The sequence below is a fragment of the Sorex araneus genome, chromosome 10 (genome assembly GCF_027595985.1).
Source record: "Sorex araneus isolate mSorAra2 chromosome 10, mSorAra2.pri, whole genome shotgun sequence".
In the NCBI taxonomy this organism is placed as follows: domain Eukaryota; kingdom Metazoa; phylum Chordata; class Mammalia; order Eulipotyphla; family Soricidae; genus Sorex; species Sorex araneus.
In genome coordinates, this window is record NC_073311.1 from 8666731 (window position 1) to 8684684 (window position 17954).

The 17954-nt window shown below is 44.0% G+C and overlaps 2 protein-coding genes across 15 annotated transcripts in view; one reads left to right on the forward strand and one right to left on the reverse strand.

Moving 5' to 3' along the window:
• The window catches only part of HELB (DNA helicase B), a 34317-nt gene extending 32337 nt beyond the window's left edge, over positions 1-1980 (forward strand). For both annotated transcript variants that reach the window (XM_004602644.2, XM_055118031.1), the window contains one exon: positions 1842-1980. In XM_004602644.2, coding sequence (XP_004602701.2) covers positions 1842-1943 — 102 coding nt within the window. In that variant the 3' untranslated portion in view covers positions 1944-1980. The remainder of the gene's footprint in view (positions 1-1841) is intronic.
• A 28-nt stretch (positions 1981-2008) lies between these two features.
• Positions 2009-17954, reverse strand: part of GRIP1 (glutamate receptor interacting protein 1) — a 752587-nt gene continuing 736641 nt past the window's right edge. For 5 of the 13 annotated variants that reach the window (XM_055118025.1, XM_055118019.1, XM_055118026.1 and 2 more), the window contains 2 exons: positions 6244-6390; positions 2010-5267 (listed from right to left, as the gene is read on the reverse strand). In XM_055118025.1, the coding sequence (XP_054974000.1) occupies positions 5043-5267; positions 6244-6390 (372 nt within the window). In that variant the 3' untranslated portion in view covers positions 2010-5042. Of the gene's footprint in view, positions 5268-6243; positions 6391-17954 lie in introns of all 13 variants that reach the window. The other 8 variants (XM_055118023.1, XM_055118030.1, XM_055118022.1 and 5 more) reach the window with 4 other exon arrangements.

Here is a 17954-nt window from a genome sequence, read left to right on the forward strand (position 1 = left end):
TTCTTTCTTTCCTTTTTTTTCTTGTTTGTTTTGTTTTGTTTGGGGACCACACCTAGCAATGCTCAGGGGTTACTCCTGGCTCTGCACTCAGGGATTACGTCTCGCAGTGCACGGGGGCCCTTACGGGTGCCAGGGATCGAACTCCAGTCAGTTGCATGCAAGGCAAGTGCTCTACCCACTGTACTATCTCATCAGTCCCTTTAATTTATTTTTTTAATCATATAAACTTATAGAAATTATCTCAAAGCATTTTTCTTCATAAATGCATGGAGTGAAACCTTAAAAAAAATTGGGCCATCAGAATATTGTTCTTTTGTGCCATACTCAGAGCCCTATGGTGCTCCACTCATTCGAGAATTCCTTGAGATCACTTTTGGTTCTTTTGACAGTTTATAAGGGAAGCAGACTTCTACTGAATTGTCCTTGGATCTTTACAAATAACCCAAAGTCATTGATTTCTAGTTTTTTGAATTGGGCAGTACTACTTTTTGTTTACAGTGGGGGAAGCCATAGTAGAGAGGGGCTTGCCATGCACAGCGCCCCCCACCATGCCCCAACACCCCTAGTGAAAGGGGCATGGTATTGCACAATATCCCCAACTGCGGCTCCAAGAGTAGCTTAGGAATTCTGCCTTCCAACACTGGGATGAAGCACCCCGGGAGCAGGAGAGAGAGCGCCAGTGTGACCAACCTATACTGGGCTGTGTTATCTGGGCGAGTGCCCACATCCTCTCACCCCATGCAAGGAGAGACCATCAGAGAGTTTTCTGAACACATGCCGCTAAAGGGCACGTGGGTAGTGTTGGCAAGTTAGTTGCCTATGTGAACGATGGCTGGAGCATAGCACACCAGTGAGAGGTTGCACTAAGTACAAAGAAGGAGTTTGGGGGTAAAAAAACACATGCTTTTGTGAAGAGATTGTTTTTTTGTTTTTTGTTTTGGGGGGGTTTTTGGCTGTGCTTAGGACTTTTGGGCCATACCTGGCAGGCTCAGGGGTCACTCCTGGCTCTGAACTCAGGAATTACTCCTGGCAGGAACACTATATGGGATGCTGAAGATAGAACATGGGTGGGCCACAGGCAGCCCTATCTGCTGTACCATCACTCTGGCCCCAACAATTTGACATTTTCTGTATATAGATGTGTCATGTCCAGAAGATCAAATTCAGTGACACGCGTTGCCGTATAACTTCCTTCCAATTAACATTATTACCAGAGAGCAAAGTCAGCAGTTAAATACCAGTGATCTAATGAACAGAGTGGCATTGCATTTTGGGGCCCTTGGGCAGAACCAGTGGCCAATTGGACAAAAATCATGAGTGGGGTGCCTGGGTGACCTGCATCACTGTGTGGGACCCCCACCTGCCAAAATAAAAAAGGACTGTATTTTGTTTATTTTTTTAATGTTCCTATCATTGGAAACTTCCTCGTAGCCATACAACCACTGACTTGTCCCTGGGAATCACTGCGTGGTATCAAGAACACACTAGCGGCATCGCAGGCTTTCTCTTATCTCACCGAGGGCTGGCATTTGGGGCAAGCACACTGGGTAGTGAGTCCTTCAGGCCTTTGTCTTCGAAGGACAAAGAACTATCGCTGCCATCTTGAAATGTTTAATTTTCAGAGGACCCACATTTCAGTTTTGCAGAGGTTATCTGGTGAGTCTGGTCTATACCTTTCGGATTTAGATTAATATACTCACTCAGCTAAAAGTCATGTGCGAGTGCGAGGAATACCACTGAGAGAGCACGTGCCAGGTGTCATGGCCAAGGAGTGTGACTATATAGAGTAGACTGACTACATCTTCACCAAATTAACTCTGCTTTTATTGCTGTTCGGACAGGTGGAAGAATCACCTCATGTGTCTTCTAAACTTATGAATATGAGACTGAACAGCTTAACCCCGAGACAACTTTTCAAGCCTGCAAATAATCAAGAAACTTGATCTTATTGTTGATTGCTTAAAATATCTTGCTTTTTCCCATTTGACACAAAGTGAACATCATTACTGAGGACTCTCAAGATTAAAAAGGAAGTATGTAGCTAGTTCTATTTTAAGATGTTTGTACTGATTTTAAGTCCATGTGACCAAAGAACAATTTCATCATTTCTCATGAGAACAGAGAACACTGGATATAAATGAGAGGGAAAGGTATTTTTTTATTTTTTAAAAAGTTTAAAAAGTTTTTTATGAACCTGGTTGACTTTTATGGTCATTGTGGGTGATCTTTGCCAGGGGACTGAAACCCTAGTGGAGATCACCTGTAGCTGACTGTCATGGACGTGCGTCACAGGACACTGAGTCTTCTCACAAGGCCACTGCTTGCTCCGTCCACTGGGACACTTTACTGGACATTCTTTCTGAGCTGTGAGAACATTGATTTTCGGTTCTGTCTTTGAGAGATCATGAACATAAAACATTGTGTAAAATTCAGTTATGCTGTGTTGATCTGATATGCATACTTAATATACTGCAATAAGATTGGCACTGTAGAATTAATGTTTCTATCATGTTAATTGTTCACATGGGGAGCACACTGATTTGACAGTGTTGTTTGGAAAAATTTTTATTCTGGGTGATTTAATAGCTATATTTGTATATGTATTTATACATATATATGTTTAAGCATATATAATTATATATAACTCAGAATAATATATATACACACAAAGAAAAATTTATATTCATCCCAGTTTTTCAAAAATTTTCAAAAATTTATACTCATCCAATTTTCAAATTGACCCAATTCACATAGAGTTCAACTGTTTGAAGTGTACAAAATACAGAGTTGTACATTCACACCTTAGAATTGAAAATTATCCCCAAAGAAACTCAGGGACCAAGAAGATAATCCAGCTGGGTAGGGAGCTTGCCTTGCACTTGGTCAACCTGGGTTACTCCCCAACATTTCTTGTGGTTCCCAGGCCCTCCAGGAGTGATGCCTGAGCACAGAGCCAGGAGTAAGTCCTGAGAACCACAGGGTGTGTGTGTGGTCAATCTAAACAACAAAAGAAACTGCACCCTCATCCCCAGGCAGCTACTAATCTACTATATCACTGTGGATGTATTCAAGTGGGGCCTTTCATATAAACAGACTCGTACACTCTCTGATTCTGTATTGCTCACATCATTCACTGCATCATTTCAAGTTTTATCCTGGCATAGAGGTTCCAAAATTTATTTTACCTGTTCAGAACAAGGCTTCTAAAACTTTTTTCCTGTTGTGACCCCATTCTTGCCCCGATAATATAAAATGGATAAGCACTGCCAGAAACACTTCTGATTTATTACTCATTTGATTTCAATCTATTTTTGGGTAAATGTGCCTTAAAAACCTTCCATAGTTGCCAAGTTCATCTCCCCCACATTTAGTTACGTGATCTCATAAGGAGTTTCAGATGCTAGCGTCCAGAAAACTAAATTATATCCAAAGAACACACACACAAAAATGCAAATTTTGCTTTTTAAAATCACTGTTTATTCCATTTGGTAGAGGGTTTTTGCCCATACAAATATTTGCAACGATTTTTTAATTCCCCCAAAACCATACATAGACGATAAATACCATGCTATTAAAGTATTAAATTTGTACAAAAATACTTTACAGTTTAATACTTGTCTGTTACAAATAAAAATACATATTTAAGTGACTCATGATCTTTTTTTTCTTAACATAACTCTGCTTTATACTTTCTTGCCCTGGAAGTTCTGAAATATGCTTGAAATAATATATTTCTTTTCACAAAAAGAAAGGTGAACTTTTTCCTTAAATGAAGGACACAGGGTTCAGATGTTTTCTAAGCAGTTGTTTGAATCATTGACCAAAGGAAATTGTTTGAAAAATAACTGTTTCAGAATGAAGATTCTACAATCAATATACAGATCTATTTTTTTGATATTCACTAAATAACAGTTATTAGTGTAACTATTCAAAATATCTGAACAAATGAAAACAGTTGCTGACGAACATTAAAAGCAACTGTCACAGTTTATTGCTTTGAAGGATGGTAATAATTGGCAATGCATTTTGTGAAAAATGTATTTACAATTTCAGTAAGTGGCATGGCTCAGAACAAAAGACAGTCCAGTGTCATTTTTTAAAGTATATATGCTGTACACCCCTCAGTATAACCAGTTTTCAAAGCATGTCAAGCAGTATGAGTTTGATTTGTCTATCAAAAAAGAAAAACCCTCATTTTAATAGACTCTTCATTCTCTTTTAAAGTCTTAGCCGTGAATTTAAAAAATAAGATAATATACCTAATTCTCAGTGTTACTAACCACTCTAATTTATTATCAGAGATTTTCAGCTATTAAAAAATGTGTCCTTAAAAAAACAAAACAAAACAGGTCACAAGACATATCCTGTTTGATCATCTGTTGCATAGGGAATAGCATACATCTTAGCTAAAATCATTCCTATACGTGGGCAGAACATTTACCACCACCTATTATGGTCTCCTACGTGCATCATTGCTGAACATGTCAAGTAGCTTAATCTACCTCTCCCCTCCCTTAGCAGCAGTCCCAGCGCTTCCCCGAACTCTAGATCCCCTAGTGGAGCCAGCTTAAACGAAAGCTTTCTTGGTTATGGTCTAACACGAATGACTGACTTCTTTGTAAGAAACTGATTTTAAAGTGAATTTACGGAAATCCTCAGTATTTTCAAACAGACACTTCTCTTTTTAAAAAGTGATAGGAAGATGAAGTTGTAAAAAAATTTCCTCTGATGTTAATTGTTTGTGAGGGGGAAGGAGGGTGCTTACCTAGTGTTCTTTTTCTCTACCATTGGGTTAGACAGGAAGTTACCTGTACCACCGTGGTCACCAGAAAAGCAACCTTTTCAACTTGAAAAGGGACGTGAACATGAGCCGTGAGAGACTGAAAAGACCCCTGTGCTTGCAGTTAATGCCACATGATTATCTGTGCTTTAACGGTCACAGAAATCTTAAAGGGATTTTCTTTTTTCTTTCTTTTTTTTTTGTTTTTGTTTTTAGCACCATGTAGATATTGTCTTTTGTTCCTGCTTTATAGAAAGCGTTGCTATAATGTATTAGTGGGTTCTCGTATCTCCAAGTTGCCACCATGGCTAGGCTGTTGGTAAAATACATTGTTCTGGTCGCTCCATTCTCCTGGGAGAGGCTGATCTATAGCCCTTTGGGGCGGGAGTGGGTTTCTGCTGATCACCAGGTCTAGCTTGTTGCCGGATTCGGCTATGAGGGGCACCACAAGGCAGCAGTCTAGGTCTCTCGTCCGCACGTGATTCACCTGGAAGGTTAAGAAGGGCTGTTAGGAATCACTGTGATCACCTCTAGGTTCACAGAGGAGTCCGGCAAGCCCCGAGGACCACAACAGATGTGATGCCTGTGGAGAGAGGGGATCTCTGCTCTCACCATGCTAATGTGGGCTTGGCCTGTCCTGCAGGGCCCCTGAGAACAGGGAACAGACACAGTCCCCATCCTGAGGTCAAGTAGAGCAGATCACTTCACCCTGACAGGAGCGCCAACAGCTGGATAGACTCCCCCAACTGCAGGAGGAAGGAGAGGCAGGGTGGCCAAGAGATTTCCTTGAGGTCAATGTCAGACTGGATTTTTCTTGAGGTCTAGCTTGGAGGTAGTGATGAGGCATGTACACTTGACCACGAACTCCCTCTCAGAAGTGACCCTGCCTCTCCTTAGTCCATTGCCTCCCTTCATTTCTCTTTACTCTTCATCAACTTGCTTGAAATCATCCACACGCAGCCTCTGCCCCTGAACTTCACTCAGTCTTCTCAGCTCTGGGACCTGGCCCTGATCTTATGGTCTCTGGTGATCACCCTTGTTGGCCTGTTAGCAGTGCTGCTTTCCACACCCACTTTTTGTTTTGTTTTGGAGTCACATCTGGTGATGCTCAGGGGTTGCTTCTGGCCCTGCACTCAGGAATTACTCCTAACAGAGCTCAGGGAACCACATGGGATACCAAGGATTGAACCTGGATTGGCAGAGTGCAAGACAAATGCTCTACCCACTGGACTATTGCTCCAGCCCCCTCCCAGTCTTTCTTTTGGGTTAGGATCACACCTGGCATTGCTCAGGGACCCAGGCAGTGGAGGAACTGACTGAACCACAGCCCCAATGTACAACGCATGCATGGAACCTTTTGAGCTATCTTTCTGAATCCCTCCTAACCCAAAACAGGGGCAATGGGGGCTCACATGTCAATCAAAATTCTGAGGTGCTAAATAAAATTCTACCCAAGGTCATACCTGTAAGAGCCTATCATAGGGCTTTAAGCCACCAAGATCTCCAGGACCAGCCGGGCGAATATTCTTAACATACACTCCTTTCTCCAGCAAGCCATCCGCGACACTGAACCCAAAGTCCTCCATGTCAGAGCTCTTGTACAAGGTCACCTGGATAGAGGAAAATGTGAGGCAGGCATTGAGCTAGACTGAAAACTTCTACTGCTTGCTAATAAAACTCTAGTCTTGCCCAACTCATTTCAGTAACATGCTGGAACTGTAATAAATAAACTACTAAAACTTGCAGCATTTCCCCTTCTCATCATCATCATCACCATCATCACCATCATCTTCATCATCATCACTATCATCATTGTCACCATCATCATCATCACCATCACCACCACCACCACCATCATCATCATCATCATCACCATCACCATCCATCATGATCATCACCATCATCATCATCATCATATTGAAAGCAGCAAGGACAACTTGGTTCTTATGGATCAAGCCAGAAGCTTCCCTACTGCCCACCCTGCCTATTGCTATGTTGGGCAGAGGACTCAGCCTCTGGCTCCTCCCCTGAGCAGGTGACAGGAAGTCCATGCCTGGCCTTGCCATGGCACCCCCACCAGTATGTCAGAAATGTTGACAGTACATGAAAGGATCTGACAGTATTCCTGTAACAAACCCCATGCCCTGGCATCTGGCTTGCTCAGTCCCCTGGAGTACTTGCCCAGGGCTGGATGTAATCACTCAAGACACTTGCCTCCTAACTGCTGGCCTCAGCTATTGCTCTGCAGTGCAGGCCAGCTCTGGCCCCTAAAACACCTCCACTCTTTCCTCTGCATAAGTTGGTCTGAGGAAGCATCAGTATACGCATCAGATGTTCATGGAGACCCCTGTCTTAAACATTTCTGGGTGCTGGGGAACAGCAGGGAATGAGAGGGCAGAGCCTGCTGTCAAGGCAAATACATCAGTACATCCAATTCTCTAAGCTTCCACCATGCCAGACGCCTCAGGGACCTCTGAGCACCTGCCACCTGAGGCGTTTCGAGTTGGCTGGGTTTCAGCAAGGCTTGTCAGATGTTCTCTGCAAAATTGGCTGCACGCTGAAAGCCACGATTGCTACTACTTTTTAAAACACTAGTGTTAAAACAAATCTTTAATCTAAGTTAGATGTGCATGCGTACAGGCTTGTAGAATCATGTCTGAACTGTACAGGGCAAAAGGTGAAGACCGAAACCTCACAGTGGGTTAACTCTTTCAGACTGAGTGGTTTTTCTCTTTCGAGGTACAGAAATTGGAAGAAAACCAAAAGGGCCAGTTTGCTGCTTTCTGTATAATTGAGCTGAGCTGGTTTCATTCCATTCATACAGTTGTTTGAGTGGTCACATGAGAAATAAATAAACAGGTCCAAAGATGCCAACTAATAAAAGATGGGGCCATTATCTAACTCTAGACACAGGGTTTTTTTTCTCGGGGGCACACCCAGTGGTGCTCAGGGTTGAATCCTGACTCTGTGCTCAGGGATCACTTTTGGCAGGACTCAGGTATCTATGGGGTGCCAGGGGTCGAACTCAGATTGGCTGAAAGCAAGGAGGCGCCCTACCCACTGTACATAACTCCAGCCCTGCAGACATCAAGTTCTTAACCACACAACTTCACGGCAACTAACAATGGATCTGGAATCACCTGCTCCATGTTTTAAACTCTGAAATTAAGCTCTGCTTTATCACTGATAGTACCTTAGACAACGGGAAATGAAGCATATCAACATTTCAGCTCCTCCTGATTTTCTCCTCAAGAGCATAAGAAGGAAAGGGGTCCTCACTTTGTTCCAACTTTGCTTCAAAAGAAAACTACATGACTGGCACTGTTAAGGTGTGGTGCTGAGAGGCAGCATCGACTTCACCCAGTGTGTTCAATAACATAATTTTTGGTCATTTATTATCTTTTATTATTTATTATCTTTTTTTCCCTGCACAGCAGAGTCTGGCAAACTACCCGTGGCGTATTCGATATGCCAAAAACAGTTACAATGTGTCTCACAATGGAGACATTACTGGTGCCTGCTCAAGCAAGCCAATGAACAAGGGGAAGACAGTGCTATTATCTTTTAAATAATACTCATTAAGTATACTGTATTCAAGAAAGCTTTATTCAAAATTATTATTGTTCATGTTTTGATTCCAGGCAATGTGTTAAGTGATAAGGATAAAATGTCTGCAGGGCTGGAGTTATGTATAGTGGGTAGAGCGCCTCCTTGCTCTCGGCCGATCTGAGTTCAATGTCTGGCACCCATAGCTACCTGCGTCCTGCCAAGAGTGACCCCTGAGCACCTCTGTCTTCAAGGGATTGACCTAGTGTGGAGAGTCTTACTTATAAACAATCCCAATAAAAAGCAAAGACTGTATATCATATAGATAAAGTGAACATTTCAACAATATTGCTAGGTCTAATACTTGAATATTAAATATCTATCCATCTCCATGTAATTTTCTACTTCTTAAAACATTTGTTTCGGTGAATATCTTCCAGCTCCTTGGCTAATTCTTATTCCTACACATTTAGTTGTCTATCATGGGACTGTAACCTCCATCAATTAAAATTGTTTTAAAATATTGTTTTTCTATCAATTTTGAGTTTTCATAAGGGTTCAATCTTGTTGAATTCTTTCTAGATCTATTGAGATTATCATGTTTTTAATCCTTCCTTTAGTTAATGTGATATAACATTAATTGATTTGAGATGCCGAGCCATTATTATATCCCTGGAATAAATTCCACTTGATTGTGATTTATGATTCTTTTAATTGAAAATTCAATTTGCTATTATTTTGTCAATGTAAACATCTTCTATAATTTGTGTATGTAAAAAAATTAATAAACTGACTGGTTCTGTCATATCTTAAGGTTGACTTTAGAAGTCAGTCAGAACTAGACAGGATGTGCTGAGTATGAACTAAGAGGAATTTAATTCTGGGATCCAAGCTATTACCCCCTAACTCCTTTCTTCCTCAGGGTCAGGCTAGGAATTAACTAGCAAGGCTGAAGGGAGGGTGGGACAAAGCTCCATGGTGACACCATGTGGCCATAGGGGTAAGAGCATCTTTGATTTGGAGCCATCTGAGACTTGGAAGCCCACTTCTAGGACGTTGACAGGGTGGCATGGAGGTCCTTCTAGCAGGACATGTGGTCTTTTATGTTGATAATATCAGTAGCACGTAAACAGTAGATTAAAACATATGCAGGACATTACTGTCTATCATGTGTGTGGAGTAGAGCATACAGATAAGGAAACAAAACTTGCAATGAGCTCCGGGGAGAAAGACTGGTGTGTGTGCTCTGCATGTAGAAATCACAGATTCTATTGCTGCATCGCACAGTTCCTCCAGTACCTCTAGGGTTGCCCTGCACACCCCAGAGAAACCGACATCTTAAAATAGACAGCAAGCCTAGGAGAAACAGGCTCACACATCCAAGTGGTTTTGACTGTGAATCTAAACTTTTCCCAGGAAACACTTGCTTTTTTTTTTTTTTTTTGCTTTTTGGGTCACACCCAGTGATGCTCAGGGGTTACTCCTGGCTTTGCACTCAGGAATTACTCCTGGCAGTGCTTGGGGGACCATATGGGATGCCAGGGATCGAACCCGGGTCGGCCGCGTGCAAGGCAAACGCCCTACCCACTGTGCTATCGCTCCGGCCCCAGGAAACACTTGCTTTACTAATGTATGGTTGCTTAACACGCACTGCCAACAAGAATTTTCAGGTTCTCCCAGAACTGTGCTTTTTCCATAGACCATAGGATAGAGAAGACCCCTTTGCCCTAACACAAGAAGAGTAAGCATTAGAGAAAGCTATTTGGGGGAGAGGGAGAGGCACACCCAGCAATGCTCAGGGGTTGCTCCTGGCTCTGCACTCAGAAACTCTCCTGGTGGTGCTCAGGGGACTATGTGAGATTCTGAAGATTGAACCCAGACCGGCCATGTGCAAGGCAAATGACCTACCCGCAGTAGTATCTCTCTGGTCTGAATGTTATTTTCTAATGATAAAAATCAAGCAAAGTCAAGAATAGAAAAGCCAGAACAGAATCTTCAATGTTCCTTTCTGAGATACTACCACCATCTACAGCTTGCACTACTCCATCCATCTTTTACTTTCTGCTTTGGGGAGTATTTTTTTAAAATGATTTTATTAAAGAATCGTGATTTACAAAGTTTTGGATAGTTGAGTTTCAGATGTACAATATTTTAGAACCAATCCCACCACCAGTGTCAGTTTCCCTCACCCATGTTCCCAGATTACAAGCCCCCATCGCACCTACCCTTCCCCACTCCCTCCGCCTACCCTCTTACAGGTCATTTCACTAGTACTATCTTAGTACCTTTCTTCGATCCCAGGCTCCTTTCTCAAAGGAAGGAGAGAGACAGGAGGAGAAGGTCATAAAGGAGGAGGTGGCAGATAGCTAATGGGATTGGTGATAGTCTGGTTCTTAGGAATCTCCTGCTCTAGCCCAGCGTATCAGCCATTTCCGTCTTTGCTGCTAGATGTTGGTGCTCCCCAGATTTTTCTGTTCCACTGTAGGTAGGTGTGAGTCACGGTGCATTTAATGGACAATGTGCTAGGGCTGGTTGGGTAAGTAGATATCTGTTTTTCAGGCCCAGCTATATATATTTTAAGGTGGAGAGGGTGTTGGACTACACTCAGTGATGCTCAGGGGTTGCTTGTGGCTCTGTGCTCAGGGATCACTCTTATCATTGCTCAGGAGAGCATATGTAGTGCTGGGTATTGAACCAGATCTGCTACATGCAAAGCTAGTGCCTTAAACCCTGTGCTATTATTCTGAATCCCACCACATTCTTAAGGCACAAATAAACTTATGGGTCAGAAAATCTACACTTGTCATGGGTGTCGATGTGACATGCCTTGTATCTGGAGCATGTATTCCCACACAGTGAACCAGATATCTTTTCTTTGGAGGAAATATTTGCAGTTGGTCTGGAATGAGAGTGAAGTTCTTTATGGATCAGTTAGTCCTGTAATTTCCAGTGTCTTCTCCAAAGACTAGGACCCAGAGGGCTGAGTGGCACCTAAAATTGCCAAAGGCTGTCCGTGATAATGCAAGAACTGAAACATTAGCAGTATTAGTCAACCAGGGCAGATGGGCTCATGGTTGTAGCCTTTGTCTCTAGGTTTGTCTGTCCTGGGCTCCAGACTTGATGTGGATTGTGAATCTGAAATCATCTCTTTTCCTAGAAAGATCTCTTAAGAGGACACTGGATTTCGTAGAGGGAGTTTAAAGGCTCTTCGGAAAATAGCGAGTGACAACATATTCAATTATTTGAAAGAACACGAACAATTCTGAAAGATGGGAAGGGCAGCCGGCAGCAGCTATAAACGGTGCTATGGCGCCATGGCCTTCCTGTTTGCCGCACACTGGCTCCCTGTGATTGATTTCCTGGCCCCAAATAAGCCTAAGGAATCTGAGCTTGAGTCATGCGCCCCCTTGTCCACCGATGATTCCCTTATCTGGGCACTTTGTTACAGTGATTGCTTTTGATCTCCCGACAATTCTGTACAGCAGAACTGTCCCCTTCCTGTAAATGAGGACATTGACTCTTGAGCCTCTGATAGATGGGCTTGTCCAGCTGGACTGGGGAAGGATTGCACGGTAGAGTATCTGACCTCGTTTCCTGTGTTCTCTCACCAAATCAGGATTACTATTGCGGGTAATTTTTTTTTTTCTCTGATAGATGACCCACTAGCTGGTCAGGCAGCCTTTATTCATATCTAACTGACACCTGAAAGATGAATAATTGATCATTTTCCCTTAGCTGGGCCGTAATGGGCTTTCTCTGAGCATCTGCATAAACTTCAGCTCACAGAATTGAGGGCTCGTGCCTGCTCTGGCCCACAGAAGCCAGATTCACCTGCCGGGGTTTCTGGTTTGGGCTGTATCTGGTCTAGGAATACTGTGCCTCATTTTTGGTTTGTTTGTTTCCAAAGAGCCAATCAGCCCGTTGGAACAGCACTCCAGGCAGCAACAGAGTTCCACAAGCGGAGGTCAAGGCTAACAAGTCATCAGCACACGTAGCAACCGCTTCTAAGGCAGCCTCGATGGATACTAACTAGAGCCACAACACTTCACCACCACTTAAGTGGACCCGACTTTGATAGCTCAGCAAATCCTTCCCTTGTCTGAACAATGTCCTGGGGGCAAAGATCAGAAATGAATATGCTCATGTTTTTCACTTTGGACACAGCAACCAGCTCTCGACAGCTGGGGGGGCTTCGAGCACACGTGGTGGTGCTCTGGGGCTTTGCTCTGTGCTCCAGTCCTCTTTTGCAATGCCTGGGGATTATTTGCGATGCCAGGCATGACCAGGGAGCAAAGCAAGCCTGCAGAGCAAGAGCCTTACTTCCTGGGTTCTAATTACTTTACCTCCAACTCTAATTATAGGCCTTTCTAAAGTGGGTGATGGTGGATCTTAACAGAGTGAGGAGGTGATCAAAATCCAAGAAAGGAGGGAGGCACTAGCTTGCCTCACAAGCCTGCCCCTGGGCCAATCCAGCCTGCGAGCTGCTTCTCTGCTTCACTTGTTTCTGTTGCTCAGGGCTCAGCCTCAGCAAAGATGGTCAGTAACCAGTAGAAGAGAAATAAGATGCAAATGAGTTCTGTCTGGTAGAGATGCAAATGATTCCTAATCATTAGGAAAGATAACCTCAGAGGCATTGCCCTTATTTCCCTATAAATCATTGAGCAGATTTAATTTTCACTTGGAAATCTTATTCCAGCAATCCTCACCCCTCCTCCCACCAGTAACTACGACACACAGAATGTTGCTCTATTTCCCCTTGAACACAACATGTCGTGCTGCTGTTGTGAGAAGCAGAAGCTTCCTCAGTGAGATGCTAGGAAAGGGGACTGTGAGAAGCAGCCAGCTCACCTCTTCTCACCCTGGCCGTAAAAGCTGAAGGGGGCAGCTCTGGCAAGAGGGATAAAGGATTTAACTGAATTAACTAGTTTGCAGCAACAGATCCAGAGAAGTTCCTGCAAGAATATAAGGCCAGGAAAGGAATTTCAAAGAAGACCATCACCATTCCCAACACCCCTGGTAACTGCCTTAGCAACGGACTTTTATCTAGGTAGAAGGCCACGTGGGGGCAGGTTGGAGAAACCCTATAAAGGTCACCTTGAACAAAGGAAGGGCGCGCATATGCTACCGGGACCTATGGGCTGCTTGTGCCCATGTGGTCAAGCACAAGTGTCCAAGCACATGTGTTGCCCACATCTCCCCTCTTGAGATGTGTACTTCCATGCTTTCGTGTCTAGCTGATAAGATGCTTTCTTGATGTATGGGAACTGGGAATGTCTTCTTAATTGGGAATGTTTGTTTTCTTGATAATTTGCTTTTGTATGCCTCTGTTCACTTTGGACTATTTGTAAGCCACTTTTGCCTTTTGTATGCCTTTGTTCGTTTTGGACTCTTTGTAAATTACTTCTGCCTTTGGGATTGTTTTTCTTTGAGTTCTGACCAGACTGTGAAGTCAGGACACCTCAGCCCCAGCTAGCTGGAATAATAAAGTCTCGGTGTGTGGTTTGCAATCCCGATGGACTCTTTGTCTCTCTGAATACTGAGGGGTGGTCCCGGTCCTAACACTGTCACTCATTCCTAATGAGTTATTAAATATTTTTTTACACAAGCTAATCCATCTTATAAGAACTATGTTTTATAAAATCAAAGAGGAAAAAATTCAGGGCCAGAGCAATAGTATAGCGGGTATGCATGCAGTCAAGCCGGCTTCCATCCCCACACCCCACAGGATCCCTTGAGCCTACCAGGAGTGATCTCTGAGCATGGAGCCAGGAGTGATCTCTGAGCATGACCAGGAGTGATCTCTGAGCATGGAGCCAGGAGTGAGCCCTAAGCACAGTTGGGTGTGACCAAAAATCAAACAAAATTATTATATTTTCTACCTTTTGAAAACAGCAGGTAGGGCATTTGCCTTGCACGCAGCCGACCCAGGTTCGATTCCTCTGTCCCTCTCGGAGAGCCCGGCAAGCTACCGAGAGTATCCCACCCGCACAGCAGAGCCTGGCAAGCTACCCGTGGCGTATTCGATACGCCAAAAACAGTCACAAGTCTCATAATGAAGACGTTACTGGTGCCTGCTCGAGCAAACTGATGAACAACAAGACGCGACGACAGTGCTACAGTGCTTCAGTGCTACATTTTGAAAAGCAGTTTTGAGCAGAATCCTAGAGAAAAGCAGCTGATGGAAATGACACATTTTGAAGACTGTCGATGCTGGGGGCTGCTCACTTTGTTAAGGCATACAAGCCATCTCAACCCTGTTCTCAGCACACACACACACCACACACACACACACACACACACACACACACACACACACACACACACACACACATCCAGTATCCTGTGCACTGCCCTGGCACTTCAGGGAGAGAAGACTACATTTATCAGGTTCAGGAAATGACAAGCAATTCAACACACACGTGTTTCACTTTATCAACAGATTCTCTTTCTGCTGCCATCTCCCCCTTTCCAGGCATCCGCATGGCAGCAGGCTGAATCTTCTTGGACCTGGGATCGCGGGGCCACCTCTCTTTCTGGGGCAGCTCGCCTTTCAACGCCAAAGCAAGACGAGTGATTTCCCTGGGAAAATGCGACTTGGTTACAGGAGAGCCTGCCCTTTCTCTACCAAGTGAGCGGCTGAGATCCAGAGGCGACATGGCTAATGACCGCTTGGGATAAAACAGCCCCGCTTCTCTCTGACAACAAAGCCTGCATTCCCTGACAGATTCCTCCTCTCCTCCACACAGGCACACTGGAGCTAGCAAGGAGTGACAGGGAAACTCCACAGTTCATAGATCCAGGGTGTAGTTTTAGCTTCCAGAGAATTCCACAGTCAGCAATCCTACCATCATGACACGAAGGGCAGGCCTGGCACGCAGACTCATTTGGCCTCGTGCACCGCCGCCCCCAATATCTGGTGAAGATAGATGAGCCTGAAAGAGATTTCCATTTCCTATCTTCTCCTCGTGCTGAGCCAGTTTCTAACTTAGGGAGAAATTTTCACAAGAAGCTAACATTAAGCACCCCGGATCAACTTCATCCAACAAGAAGAAGACAGTCCTCTCTCAAAATGTTAGTCAATTTAAAATATTTTCACTTTCTTCCCACCAAAATGAGTTTGGTTGGGGGAAATGTTGAGGGTAGAAAAAGCCACTGAAAACTTTAAGTTATTCCTGCTGTGTGACTCCAAATATTCAAGGTCATGCTACGAGTCTCCAGAGAGTAAAGTAGGCACTGGAAAATGATTTTAAATGCCCTTCTGCAAAGATAGAAATAAAAATACCTGTATATAATGGACAGGGTTCAGTTTTATTAAAATAAAAAAAGACAGGGGGAAAGAAAATATCAATTGATTATTTTTAAAAGTGCAAATATTCAGAGAGTGGGGAAATTCCCACTCTCATAAAAAATTAGTTTGCCTTAAACTATGAAAGAAGTGAAGCTAGACTTAATCTCAGAAATAGATTAAGTGGACACCAAAGAATATTTAAAAACTTCAGAAGGGTAAAAGGGTTATCAATGAGCTGTAGCTAAAATCACAAGCAGGCTTCTTATCTGCTAAGAGAAAGAATCTGAGATAAGCTTGAATACAAATGAGAATTCATTTTAAAGATAAAAGTCAGAAGCTCCAGGGGCAAAGGGGCAAAGGTGCAACCTCATTTCCTCTTTATCCTGCCACTGAGCTGTTCTCACTGAAACAGAATCAGCAACACCTAAAGGACAGAGTCTCAATTTTTTTTTTTTTTTTGGTCAAAGAATGTACTAAAAAATTACTAAAAATAGATTGGGGTCCCCGCTCACTCCTCAAAGTGCTGACCAGGCAGGTCCAGGTGGGGCCCTTCATTTTCACAAGCCCCCACCACCAGGTTATTGTGAAGGTCTTGGGAAGTTTTGCCAAAAAACTGAATTCTGCAAAGGTTTGGTTGAGCCTCTCTAACCCATAGTAAAATCAGTACGATGTGACCACAGTGGAAAAGAAACAAAGTAGAATATGTGAGTGCATTCTGCATTTACACAGGAGTGTGAGCGTAGGGAAATACTTAAAGATGCCATCAAAGGAGTTCTACAACTTCAAGGAAGTTAGAGCGGCAGCAGCCTAGGGCAGAGCTTAAGAAATGCAAGGAAGAAGCACTGCCATAAATAGCTTTACCTTCCCTACCCATGATTTTTGAATTAGCTTTTGGTTGTTGAGTGATCAGAAACATTTTGCTGTTGCAATTTTTTTTTTTTTTTTTTTTTGCTTTTTCGGGTCACACCCAGGGATGCTCAGGGGTTACTCCTGGCTTTGCACTCAGGAATTACTCCTGGCAGTGCTTGGGGGACCATATGGGATGCCGGGGATCGAACCCAGGTCGGCCGCGTGCAAGGCAAACGCCCTACCCGCTGTGCTATTGCTCCGGCCCCACAATTTTTTTTTTTTTTTTTGCCATTCCCACATTCAGTTAAGAGATACCAAGGTGGGGGCTGGAGCGATAGCAAAGTGGGTAGGGTGTTTGCCTTGCATGTTGCTGACCCGGGTTTGGTTCCCAGCATCCCATATGGTCGGTCCCCCAAGCACCACCAGGAGTAATTCCTGAATGCATGAGCCAGGAGTAACCCCTGTATATCGTGTCACCCAAAAAAGAAAAAAAAAAAAAGGATACCATGGTGTTGTACCCACAATTTAAGGAAGAAGCCAGGGCTGAAGGGGACAGAAGCATCTCCCTGGCTCACCTCCACCTCACCTGCCTACTAATTTCCAGCTCCTACTGCAGCTCTGGACTGGAGCAATAGCAAAGCCGGTAGGGTGTTTGCCTTGCACACAGCCAACCTGGGTTTGATTCCTCCGTCCCTCTTGGAGAGCCCAGTAGGCTACCGAGAGTATCCCTCCCACACAGCAGAGGCTGGCAAGCTCCCCGTGGTGTATTCGATATGCCAAAAACTGTAATAATAAGTCTCACAATGGAGACATTACTGGTGCCCACTTGAACAAAATCGATGAACAACGGGACACAGTGTGACAGACAGACAGTGCTACTGCAGCTCCATCATGGGGCCCAAAAAGAAGTGAAGCTGCAGCTCTCTGTTCTCAAGTCAGGAAGGACGCGTACCTTTGGGGGACAGCAAGAAGAGTGTAGAGCTTGCTAGCACCCGGCAGAGCCTCAGAGACAACAGATCTCACAAAACAGACTCAAACCAACGAAAACTGTGGCCGGAGCTTGGGATGGTCAGATCTGAAGGGTGAGAGAGAATAGCCAGGAGGACTGGGTGGACACTGAGCAGCAAACAATGGAGAGGAATCCCAACCATCACCCGCAACTGGAAGATAAATTCTGGCTTGATTACTGTCTGTGGAAAATGAGGCTAGTAACCAAACCATCACCAGATGGAGCTGTTTGGGCCTTTTGTTTTCCTCCCCAGGAATGGGGCTAGGTCTTGGTTCATTCATTCATTTCCTCCTCCTCCAGCTGCTCTGGAGAGAGCTTGCTCGGAAGAGCCCTGGGAGACAGGAAGGGTCAGGCACAGAAGCTAAGCTCTCTCATTCCACCCAGCCTCTTCATGCTAGTCCCTGCTTTCTCATGAGAATCCTTTCATGTAAGGTCCGCCCAGGGGGCCTGGAAAATTGAAACTAGAACATTCTTTCTCCCGC